We start from the raw sequence: 12,818 nt of genomic DNA, 5'->3' as shown, positions 1-12,818 counted from the left end.
CGGCTTGTGGTCACACGCGCACATCAGATAAATAAATAAAGGAGCAGCATTAACGGCGACACGCTATCAAGGAGCACATTCGCAGCAGCTCCCAAACAGCGGCAGGTAATAACGAATGCCATTAATAACGGATTCCTGCCTGCTAATTTGATTGTATTAAATGCAACGCAATGTGCATCGTTGGTACAACTGGCGCAAAGTGAACCGTAGACGTCTTCAGATCGCTATCATTAGTTTTATGCATTGTGTCTTCTCGTGATCCGACGCACGTTTGTTCAGCACAACGGTCAGTCACGACGTCTGCACGCTGCACGCACGAGGCAACGTACAGTCACGACCGCAGTCGTCCTGCATCCAGTCACGACCGTCATCCTGCATCCTGCCCCGCATGGGGTTCACAAACTTGAGCTGAGCGCTTTTACGTAATTTAAGAAGCCACACATCTGCATGCATCGATTGTTAGTCGGTTGTTCACCCAACCTTTGAAACTGGAAAGGACAACGATTTTAGTTTCCAAATGTGCTTTCGTATCGTTTATTTTCTAACTTCCGGTTCGGCATAAATTTTATTTTGAAAGCTCAGTTAAAGGATCACGAGGTTTTTTTTATTGAGAATTGACAGCGTGAAGAGCGATTCAGTTTCAGTTGTACAGTACAAGTAAAACAAAAGATTCACAGACGACAAACACAACGGTTTGAATTTACTTCGGCATAGCTAGCAGAGAGATGAACAAAGATGCATTAGTTGGAGTAATCAGCCAATAGTTTCCTTGATACGAATTTGATTCAGTGCAGGCAATTCTGCAGTGAAAGTGTCATTTCACAAAATGTAATCTTAAAGTTGGTATTTATCTAATCTAGCACATAAACAACGGCAAAGCAGCCAGACATTTTTCTGTGGGGTGGCCAGTTTTCACACACCCTACATGCGTCGATGCATGTTGATTGACATGCTTGTAACGCCCTCTGTAACGGAAACGTCGTTTTTCATACTACCCGCACCCAGGTTTTCATGAAATAAAGAAAATGTACCGAACCATGTCCAACGCAACCCAGAAACCTTTTCCTTCTCATAATTTATCAGATATTGTAATGCCATTTTCTGTCCTGCTACTTGCAGTCTACTTCAATCTCACGCATTGACTGATTCGCTAGCAAACAGCCAGAGTGATCAATTGTCACCAGCAGCCATTTTTGCATTGTGATCAATTGTTTATTCATTCAAATCGTATTTAAAAAGCCCAATGACACAAATATTGCTTCATTCTTCTCAATTCTAAAGGTTGCTTTCTTTGCTGAGATTTGTTCCTGCCCGTGTGCTCGGCAAGATTGGCAATTGGGTGCAATTTATTTCATGAACCCATGACTGAGGATGATATGATCGACAATGACTTCTCTGCAGTGATGGTTGGGTGCTATGGTGCACAAGTAAAAATTTGGAGTTGTTTTGAAAGTAAGAAACAAATTATATTTCCAAAAGACTGTTTTAGAGTTGCCATACAAATTGGTTATACATTTTGTCTTTCCAAAATTAATATATAAATGTATTGTGGCGTGTGGAGTTTGCCTGTTCTACCCGTGCCCGCGTGGGTTTTCTCCAGGTACTCCGGTTTCCTCCCACATTCCAAAAACATGCATGGCAGGCTGATTGAACACTCGAAATTATCCCTATGTGTGAGTGTGTGAGCGGATGGTTGTTCATCTGTGTGTGCCCTGCGATTGGCTGGCAACCGGTTCAGGGTGTCCCCTGCCTACGGCCCAAAGACAGCTGGGATAGGCTCCAGCACCCCCGTGACCCTTGCGAGGATAAAGTGGATCAGAAAATGGATGGATGGTGACAGTCAGATCTTATTGGAAAAATAATTGAGAAAACCTTTAGTAAGATATCCTTATTGTAGCAAAAATATAATATTTTGGCATATTTCTGCACATTCTGTATGTCAGATTGTGGATATAATGGTTATATTTGCAAATTGGTCACAATATATTGCCAATGAGTATATCATGCTGTTCATTTTGGACAAAAGTATTCCTGATCATGAAACATTACAAAAATATATCACCTACATATTTATATTGTGTTGTGCAACATTCCTGCAAGGTAATGATCACTGGATCTTCTGATCAAGTGTGGAAAACAAATAACACCTTGCTGCAGTGAACCTCTGGTATTTGACCAAGCCCGACATCACCCCCCAAAGGTTTATACTTGCCACGAGATGGTAGCAAAGCACTACTTTTGCCGAACTGAAGCTCCTCAACTCAATTCGGCATATTTCCTTGGCACCAAGACACCACTAGATGGCAGCAAAATAATACTTTTACTTTTGTTTTGGCCTGAGGACAAAAAGCTAACTGAATTAGCATTCGGAGTTTCTAGAAAATAACAGAGGCTCACTGCATACAGTATAACAGTCCATGCACAGTGTTTACATGTCGGTCAGTTGCCATGCTGTCTGTCGCCCATTCAGCGCGGGCTACGTCGGGCCGGCATGATCCTTAGAGAGGCGATGCTTTCCCGCGTCATGAGCCGGGTCACCTGGTCCAGACTGAGTCCTGCCACCATTTCCCCATTCACCTGAACAATCTCATCACCCACTCCCAGGAGACCCACGTAGGGCACGTCACCAGTTCCGTCGCCCACTTTCTCTACATAAACCCCTGGAGGAACAAATTGAGAGGTATGCATGATCATCAGTAAAGTCAGCACAATGTTTCTTTGGTTCTATGATGGCATTGAGGTGCAACCAGGGATGGGCAACTTAAATGCTAAAGTGGGCCACAGTTTTTCATCAGTGCTACTACTATATAATCAGTATATATATTTGTTTGTTTATAAGCATTGTAAATAATGTACCTGTGTCAGGTCTGCCTTTGCCCCTTGAGATAACGAAACCAAAGGGCCCATTTGGGGGTCTGATGAGCTCCAGGAGAAGAGAACCATCAGGAAAAGCCTGAGAAACCCTCCCCGCCGGCCGCACCACCCTGGAGGGGATTATGTCTTCAACACTCAGGGTCCGGTGGAGGTCCAGTTGGGGGCTGTCAGGACTGCATTCGAAAAGGTATTTCTGTTGTTTCACTCCTTGTTACTCTCAACGCAAACCGCTATCCAATCATCCATTTTCTTTTATGCCTTGCCGATTAGGGTCACGAGTAACTGTGCTTGTCCCGGGCTGACTTCAGGTAGACCCTGGACTGGTCACAGACCAATTACAGAGCAACAATCATTAGCCTTGTAGGGATAGACGCAACCATAATGAGGGCAAGCACGAAAGAAAATGGATGGGATGGAAGTTCTCGTTTTATCAAAACTCACTCTTATCTTTATAAAGGCAGCATTGTTGATACATCTCTTGCACTGGATATCATCAGATAGTGCAGGTGAATCTAAAACTAGTCTTTGTGCTTTTCATGCCATGCCTCTCTCGTTGACTTACCTTGGCGCTAGGCCATAAGGTATCTGCACCTCACCCAGGATGGTTGTACGCTCTGTTCTCCTCTCTAAACTCTGCACAGAGGAAGCTTTACGTAGTTGGGCCAGTGGAAGCGCCTAGTGGCAAAAAAAAAAAAAAAAAAGCCACATGAGAAACACTTACGTAGTGCAGTTCAACACCACATTGTGCAAGTGTACTTCATGTTGTGGCCAGTTTGTGTGATGCAATTCATTTGGTACAGTAGCACCAGACCAAGCAGCTGTGTTGCTCACCGTGTGCAGGGTCTGCAACGACGGTGTCCTCTGTATGCGGATGGTGGGATGCGGTCTGCGTGTGGGGCTCGGGGAAGTGGTGTTGGACCTGCTGGTGGGAATGCTGAGCTGTTCCATGCTACTGGAACGGCCTCCCTTCACCAGTCTGCCGACGCCGTTCAGGCCGATGGAGGAAAAGAAGCGACGTAAGAAAAGCTTTGGTCGCCCATCAAGCTTCCTGTAAAAACACAGGTACACAAAAGTAAAAAATATATATATATTTGTGTAAAATTAAGCTTTAAATGTTGAACGGGTGTCATTTGTGGTGACACAAGATGGAAAATATTTTGAAATGAGGTAGTTACACTTCTCATCCCTTGACACTAATAATTGTCTCATCATAACACATAAGTAGCCTTTAAAAAAAAAAAATTCTCCTAGTTTTGAACAGAAGTCAAGAAGACTCTTTCCTGTGTTAAAATGTTGCTTTAAAATTGTCTGAATGCTTCTTCAGGTTTTAGAGTGTTGGTAATTAGAGCCTGCAATAAATGAATTCACAAACAAATTGGGTTTGATTTTGGAGGCTCAATTACAACTTTCCTGATGAATTCTGCAGTTGCATTTTATTTCCACAGGAGGGCAGCCTTGCTTTGACGAGATGAACATTCCTTTTCACAATGGCATTCTGTTGAGTGTATGCCATGTTTGTGGCCGTGATGGGAGGGCGTCCAATCAGTATTTATTAAGCCCTCCACACTGACTCTGAAATGTAATGAGCATGACGTTGTTTGTTTTTAGAAATGGAAGGCAGCTTGTATATTCGTTTCTCACATCTAAGCTATGACCCAAAAAAAAAAAAAGTGTTCCTGTTGTTACTCACCTGGAGCTATCCTCCCATACGGCCTCAGCTTTCAAATGTTCTGCTCTCAACAGCTCAGCTCTGAGATCCTCAGCCCGAGACAAGGCCAGGCTGCGCGTAGCGGGATGGAACTCTGACCCAGCACCCGTATCGGTAGTCACTGGTCAAAAAAATAGCAACGTGAGGAGGAGATGCGTTGCATCGAATAATATCATCTCAGACAGGGAAAGCGAAAAATCCTAATACTAGCTTTGCATTGGAAACATGGCAGATTCTATTTCTTCTTTTTTTTTCTGAAAGTGATGAAGAAATCTGTTAAAAAAAATAGCAAGGTTTGCTTGCCTTTGCTTCCGTGTAAATCACACAACTAATATTCAGTTGGAGGACCCGTTTCTGAGAATTGCTTTACATCTATGTTGCATGGAGTTGACCAACTTTTGACACCTGTAAAGTACGACTGATGATTGGACTGTATTGCACCAACACCAAAGTTGTTAGAATCCATTGTGTCTGTCCTCAGTGTTCCACTGCGTGGCCCCTCCCTCTGTTCTGTTTTTGGTTGCCTTTCCCATAATTCGGTGTGGGCTGGGCATCTCCCCAATCAATGCACCTGTCTCAAATGATTTCGTCTGCGGCATTGTAAAAGGATGATTTTTAGTACAGCAATACACCAGGCAATGATAAAATGACATTGGACATGCTTTGCCCGTTGAATCCTGTGAAATCAACAATTGTCATTCTTTACGATTGATCAAAATTGGAGTTTGGCAGGGATGTGTGCGGTGTCAGTGTGCCGCAATGTCAGAGCAAGCGGTCTATTGATTTCTATTGGTATCAAACACAGGATGTCCCAGGAAGCTTAAATCAATGGGGCAAACAGTAAAGTTTTCTTTCACAGCACTCTTAGCAGCCACAATTCTCAAGCAAAGGTCAAAGCAAGGACTTGACGGCAAAAAAAAAAAAAAGACACTTGACTTTTGAGGTAGTTGAAGTTAGATCAGTACACATTCCTCAATTTTGGTCTGTGGGAGCCTGGCCAGTTAGCCTCAGTTTCAGCTTCATATGCACAAAATAAGAAGATGTGACACAAACACACACTGATGTTGAATGAATGTCCTTCAAGCTACAGTGTAGATCAGGCGTCACCAAATTCGATCCTCCAGGGCCCCCTACTGCATGCGTGAGATGTTTCCCTCCTCCAACACATCTTATTCAAATGATCAGCTCATCGGTAAGCTCTTCAGAAACCTGATAACGAATGTGGTGTGTTGGAAGGTATAGGATAGTACACACAGGAAAAGTGTCGTGTGATGAAGGAGGACCAAATGGGACAGGAGATTTGAACAGTACATTTTCATTTATCTGGGTTACACGCCAGCGGACAAACTGACCTTTGTGATTGTGACAGATTTAAGACACTGAGGAGGCGCTGTAGGATTATGTTTACAAGGACACATCCTGAAATTACACCCAAAAACCAAATATCCCGAATTTTTTCTGCATAGTCTTTATAAGTGTCTCATCAGGTACAAAAAGTACATGTTGTTAACTGTGTGGTCCATGCAATTCTTTTTTTCATGTGCACTCACCCGCTCCTTCCAACGTGGCATCCCACACATCAGCAGCAGGCATGTCTGGGTTGAGACGAGCGGGGGAGTACCTCAGCGTGGAGGGCCTGATACATGCCGCTGGGTTGCTGATCGCAAGGGATCCTTGCGCCGAAGACGCAGGCGACTCCCGTCTTGCCTCTGGACAGTCCAAGAGGGCCAAATGCTGAGGCCCGACTTCACCTCCCTGATTTGATGTCATCTGGAACTGCACGGTTGACTGACCTGCGGCAGAGCGGTTCCTTGAGCTTGACTTGAGAGCGGATTTGATCGGCAGGGTGGGTGCTTCCCTCACTCCGCCGGAGGCACCCATCAAACGTGGCTCCAGAGTCACGGGGCTGTCTGGCGCGAAGGAAACAGCTCTACTCAAGTTGACTCTGTTCCTAGGATTGGAGTTACGCCTCTGAGCCCAGGATGGACCATAGGGACCATTGCCAGACTCCAATCGACTTTCTCCTTTCCTGCTCCTTCTTCTGAGCTTCCCAAAACCTGATGATTTCCAGCCTGTGCTTTTTTCTTTGTTCTCGCCCAGAACAAAGGCACCCGCAAATGTGACCGTCAGAGGTGCTTTAGGACGGGCGCTGACGTCCGGCTTGTTTGGAGGAACCCAATAAGGAACTGTTCTGCCCCTCGTGTCCTCAGGGTTACCACCCTGCTGTAACTCAATGACCTGCGGGTCTGTTAGTGAGGTGCCCGGCTGAGGTTCCTTCACAACAGAACCACACGCCTCGCATTTCTTCACCAGGACTATGATCTCTCTGATCACCGTCATGGTTTCAGCATTGACACCCATCTCCTGCTTCTGTGGGCCAGGCATCGAGACACTCCTGTGACTCCGACTCCTCTCTGAACCACTACTGCTGGAATCCGTATTGCTGTCCCTGTTTTTAGACTTGGGCGCTGTAGGTCGACCGCGTTGACGCACCCTGTCCAAGTATCGAGACTCTGCTTCTCTCTCTGATTCGTCTTCGAAGCGTACCCGAGTGGGTGAGCAGCCATACCGCCTCAATCGAACGACATGATCTCCGGGCGGGGTGTCTCCTTGATTGGGGACGAGGAAGGGACCAGATGCACTTTGAGCAGTGAGATCCTCTTTGGCTTGAATGGCTTTTTGCACCAATGCTGGATTGAGACCTTCAACTTGCTGCTTCTTCCTACAATAGATCAGCGACATATATGATCCCAAATGCAGTTCTATGCACGGTTTCTAGGATACGCAGCGAACTTACGTGGTGGATCTGTGATCAGAATGGGAGCGTCTGCTGGGGCGGTCACCCTTAACGTGGTTGGCGCGAGCCTTGAGGCGGGCTCGCTCGAGGAGACGCTTGGCTTGCTCGTGTCTTGGACTCAGAGGGAGGTCATCGCTGATAACCAGGAGTGATCTAAACATCGACATTGATGACAGGAAATGTCGGTCAGGGCTATAGTAGTAGTAGACTATACATCTACTTCAAAAATGTATCTCACTCCTGATGATACTATTCTGTGCAGCCACTTGATCATAAAATTGAGTAAGCTCAACACACCATTTTTTTCGGTGTACGTCATACTCCCCAGAGACGCTATACATGTATTAATCCGCGACAGACTTGTTTTGCCAGTCAAATTTTGCTGTAACAAGTAGCGCTGTGAAAAACAATACGACGATAGAAATGCTGAGAGTTGTGGGCCAGCCAGTGGGCCCTGTGAGGCAAATTTGAAATCTGACTGGATACAGAAACAGTCCCTTTGCTTTTACTATTTGAGATACATGGGTCAGCATTACCGATTCTGAAGGCCCCGGGCAGCTCAGACTGACATGGCAGCACAAAGACGCAGAAATACGATTGGACAAACAATCTAATAAGGGAAAGCAGCGCAGCGAAGTGCCAAGAATGCAAAAAAAATAAATAAAATGCATCGAATAGATTGTTGGGAAGATTTGAACCCTACAACCTCAGAACGGAACAACTACCGTCATAATCATACGCACATTTCCAGGTAAAATCTCATCAGAACCCCATTCGATGAATTGAAAGCTGTTCAGCGACAAATGCGAGCGCATCACATTCCGCAGATTGACTTTATGAAAAGTGAATCAAGCTTCCCGAATCTGTCTTATGCAATCATAGATAGGCCGGGGGCGTGGCACTGGCGTAAAGCGGCAAAGCGACACGTCATCTAGCCGTCCCTCCTCCTTATGGCACACGGCTAAGCTCCTCTGCATTGTGCTTCATCATCTGTACTCGTCGTTAAGCCCTGGGCCAGCGATAAAGATAGCATGATACACTCACCATGTGGATTATCCTTGCCATGGCCACAGTGGGATTCGTTCGCCAGTGCGTATAACGCGAAGAACATACTGTTGTTCACTAGATTAAAGTTTGCCATGTCAATGTTTTCATCCCAACATTGACAAACATGGGATGACAAGCAGCCTGTTTTGGTTGACCATCTGTTCCAGTCTACGGATTCTAATCATGATTACTATAATACCCTCTCCAATAATGATAATGGCTGCAAGAATGTCACCTTTGTTTTGAAAGTGAAGTGGGAGATTGATCATTCAAGTCGTCGGTCAAGCCTCGCATCGAAATGTGGCGTTTTTAAGGTTAAGAATCAGTTTAACTGGAATCAAACTATTTGACGATTGATCCTTTTAGCCCGAGAACTGACAAACTGCTATTGGTATTTAGAAAACTCACAAAAGAACAATCTCAGGTGTAACGTGGCCATAATGAGAATCTGAACACAACCCATGAGTCGTGCCACATTGTACGTGCAAAATAATCACATCAACGCTCACCTCAAATAGGGCTCCAGTTCTTGAAGAATGATTGAGTCTTCTAAACCACCACATGCTCCCTCATCTGCCACAAAAATACAGAAAGAGGAGTGAGAGGTGTTGCTCGCAAATGTAGTTGTCACGGTAAATCCCATCACCTTATTTCAGTCGAGCTGTTCAGTTGGGCTCGTTTTGATGGTGTTGATTTGAATTTGCATTTTTGAACATTTTAAGCCGGTGATTCCCAAAATGTGGCACACAGCCTCCCTCTAGTGGCACGCAAAAGACTGCCTGAATTACAAACCCGATTCTAATGAAGTTGGGACGTTGCGTTAAAACATTGATAAAAACAGAATACAGTGATTTGCAAATCGTGTTCAACCTATATTTAATTGAATACACTACGAAGAGAAGATTGTTTGTGTTCTTAAACATCCAATTCCAAGGCCGAGCTCATCCGAGATGGATTGATGCAAAGTAGAAAAGTGTTCTGTGGTCTGACGAGTCCACATTTAAAATTGTTTTTGGAAATTGTGGAGGTCGTGTCCTGGAGAGCAAAGTATTCTCAGGTGGTACTTGGTGTGAAAATTTTGAGAACCGCTGTTTTATGACATGGGATTATGTCATCTGCTGCCTCATTCTAGTCACAGCACACACTTCTGATTGCAAAAAAAAAAAAAAACACTCCTGCGACCCTTGTGAGGATAAGTGGATTACAAAATGGATGGATGGCCGGTCGACTCCGTGAATATTTAGCGCAAATCAGCGTGACTTTTGCTGTTGCCTCTCAGAGAAGTTCAGAAATGTGCAGCTTCACCTTGGCAAGTACACTCTTTTGTTTTTTTTGTTTTTTGTTTTTTATGTCTACTTTCATGAAAAGGATTATTTGTAAAGATGTGACAACGAATGGTGTCAGGTGTCTCAAGGTGTTTCTTGACCTTCGGCTTAGCCACTGAGACTGTTTTGATGAACCCCCGGGGGTCGAGCCAAATCGGGTTAAAAGAACCACTGGGTTGGACAAATGTAGAACTGTATGACTTGAGTTCAACTTTTTATTTTTTGACGTTTGCACTTCTTCATGCTACTTTATTTCAGCAACATTTTATCGTGTTTCTATTTACAAGTGGTGGTGTGTTACAATTTCAGTGGATATCCTTACTTGAATAAAAGCTTTTATTAGCGCTCTGAGCTAAATTTAACAATGAATCACATGGCTTGTCTTGTCGTCCTAAAATTGACATACCATGAAAATACGACCTATCCTATAAACAGATAGAAGGCGATATCGAAATAGGAAAAACTGAATCACCTCCCCCCACAGCTCCTGCTTGCTAATAATAGCAGCATCCACATCTCTCACATCTGCACGTCTGTTCAGTAGGAAACATGCCAGGTTACACATTGCGCTTTTATGCAACACGACATAGCAGTGAGAACTACACTGTAAAAAAACCACAAAAAAATTACCAAAAAAACCCACAACTTGTATTTTTGGGGGCGACTAACTTTAAACTGTAAATTATTTGCATTTGTGCCAACAATGTTAGCACATCAAAGGAAGCAAGTTGATTGCTCCACTACAGTTTTCTTATTTCTATGTTGTGAATTATAGAAAGGCACATTTCCATAACAGCAAAATTTAAAATACCATATAAAGATGAATTGCCCAACTTCAAATTTTGTCCATTTTTTTGCCTTGAAATTTGGACTTCACCCAACTAATTATTTTTAATGTACCTCTGTAACAATTCACACAATTGTTCCATTTATTACTGGAATAATTGTGATTTTGACAAATTGTGGAAAATCTTTTCATCTTTCTGTTATACTTTTGTTATGCAGTACTGAACTTTATATATTAAGTATAGTTTGTCAAATATGTATCAATTCACATCTGGCAAAACAGTTGCGCATGCATTCGCCATGTATGAAAGTTGGTATTAAAATAACACAAGAGTATAACAAATATTCAGACTTCATTTTTTTGTTCATGCTCATTTCAACTGGTTCAAAGGCCTCCGATGCAAATTAATTCACCAGTAAAAGCAACAATGTCTGTCAGTCAAAAACCACATCAACCTTTGCGTCCTGCTTTTGCCACAAATCATGCAAGCTACTTCCAAGCGTTTGGGTCAGCGGTTTCTCTACAGACGTACCTTCGTAATCCACGCTGTCTGTTGCATGTCCATCTCTGTATTGTTCTCTGCACTTTTGTTGTCTTTCTTTCAATTTCTCATGAGCTTTTTGCTTCTCTTTCTCATCAGCGGAGAGGCCCCCGCCTGGTAAAGACACACACACCCCATCATGCTTGTCCACTTGCGATGCCTCGGCGTCATCCACTGAATTTCCCACAATGTCTCCCTGGCCTGCTGTCTTGTCCTCTCCTTGTGTGTAGTCCTTGTAGGGTAAAGCCGAGGCAAGGTTTTGGGGGTCCATGCCATTTAGAAGTAAGGTCTCCGGCCGGGCCACCCTCCAGAATCCCTTTGGGGGTGCCCAGTGTCTGATTGTGGATGGGGGTGGTGTTTGTGGGCTGGGGGGTGAGATGGAGCAGGAGAGCACAGGTAGTGGAGGTGGTGTGATGGGGTTGCTCGTCCTACGATTGGAGTTATCGGGTAGAAATTCAGAGGGGGGTGTTTTGGGTTTCTCCTGTTCGTCTTCCTGGAGCTGCACAGGTGGATCCGTCGGCGGGCTGTGGATCTCCAACCTGACTTGCACTTCTACCTCCTCCTTCTTCTCATCTTCGTCACTGCTGCTCAGTGCGCCCGACTGGCAGGAAGTAGCAAGGGCTAGACTTTTCCCAGTGGGCTGCAGCCTGAAAGGGACATCCGGCGGCTCCCCGTCATCCGATTTCTCGCCATTCCTCGGAGAGGATGGCAAGAAAGCTGAGCCCGGGGGTAAATTTGAGACAGGTTCCGTTTGAATTTCCCTCGCCGCCTTCTCGTCCTCCATTGGTTGCTCATACACAGTGAAGTCCACTTAGGCGCTGTACGGATAAAACCAAAAGAATATAACCAAACGACAGCTCTCTTTCTGACATGCAGTGAAGAGATATGAAACGTGGATTTGGTCACGTTGCTTCATCCGCTGATTACTTTGCAGGATAATCCTTTCGAATGAGAATAAGCAAGTGCCGCATGCAACTGAGTCTCTTCACCAACAAGCAATCGAACAAAATGACAAAAGATGCTTTGGTATGGGGTAATCGTGCACAGTATTTAATTAGAACCTTGCATCATATGGGAACAAAGTAGCAAACAAAACAGGAACATGATGTTTCATCAATGAGGGAATTACCGTCATTTTCAGTTAGATTTGTACTAAAATGTCAGGTCCAAGAGTGAATTGCCAAAACATCCCTCCAATGTTTCTTCCACTTCCATGATGTGCATCCAGTTCGGTCCCTCTGTCGTGAATAGCGCGGTAATCCCACCCAGAAATTATAACATCGGGATTACAGGAGACAAAAAAAAAAAACCCAAAAAAAAACCTGCTTAAATTTCGCTCTTGCCTCGCGTAGCAGCTTTCCCGAGTGGAGCTCCTCTTTACTGTTGCGTAACGCGCGATCCGCACATTGATATGTCAATGAGGAGGATTAAAAAACAAAAAGAGGGCAGAGGGTGCATCAACTCTTTAATCTAAATGGTGTTAAATCATCGAAAAATAAGATGACACAAGAGTGCGTGCGTCTTATTTGTCATAACATCCATCCAGGCCCCCGCCCCCTCTCTGTTTTCATATCGAATGTTGTCATACGCGCGCGCGCCCATTCGTGCATGCGCGCGCCTCCAGATGTGATTTGTTTAGGGGTCTTTTTCGAGCGCAGGCGCAACCCCTCGCCACTAGGGGGAGCCCCTGGCACGTTCACGCGCACTCGCGCGCGCACGCGCTCCCAGCTAGCTGTAAC

The 12,818-nt window shown here is 44.6% G+C and overlaps 1 protein-coding gene across 1 annotated transcript; it reads right to left on the bottom strand.

The window, feature by feature from the left end:
- Nucleotides 1-2,466: 2,466 nt before the first annotated feature.
- Nucleotides 2,467-12,704, bottom strand: LOC109516851 (uncharacterized). The gene is made up of 9 exons (XM_019871642.1): nucleotides 11,071-12,704; nucleotides 8,936-8,999; nucleotides 7,380-7,532; nucleotides 6,133-7,304; nucleotides 4,565-4,703; nucleotides 3,706-3,922; nucleotides 3,437-3,549; nucleotides 2,857-3,047; nucleotides 2,467-2,660 (listed from the first exon to the last, which is right to left on the bottom strand). Exons 1-9 carry the CDS (start codon nucleotides 11,861-11,863, stop codon nucleotides 2,467-2,469), a joined length of 3,036 nt encoding a protein of 1,011 aa, XP_019727201.1. The 5' UTR covers nucleotides 11,864-12,704.
- Between the last annotated feature and the right edge of the window lie 114 nt (nucleotides 12,705-12,818).

The sequence above is a fragment of the Hippocampus comes genome, unplaced genomic scaffold (assembly GCF_001891065.2).
Source record: "Hippocampus comes isolate QL1 unplaced genomic scaffold, H_comes_QL1_v1.1 scaffold217, whole genome shotgun sequence".
Lineage (NCBI taxonomy): Eukaryota > Metazoa > Chordata > Actinopteri > Syngnathiformes > Syngnathidae > Hippocampus > Hippocampus comes.
The sequence above is the reverse complement of the archived record's forward strand: the minus strand, read 5'-3'. Positions and strand labels throughout refer to the sequence as shown.

Bases quoted from the DNA above. Each gene is read 5' to 3' on its own strand.
- LOC109516851 (XM_019871642.1), bottom strand. From the start codon at position 11,863: ATGGAGGACGAGAAGGCGGCGAGGGAAATTCAAACGGAACCTGTCTCA. The intron at 4,704-6,132 runs GTGAGTGCACAT...TTTTTTGACCAG, and splicing joins TGCCACGTTGGAAGGAGCGG to TGACTACCGATACGGGTGCT. The intron at 3,923-4,564 runs GTGAGTAACAAC...GTGTTTTTACAG, and splicing joins GTATGGGAGGATAGCTCCAG to GAAGCTTGATGGGCGACCAA.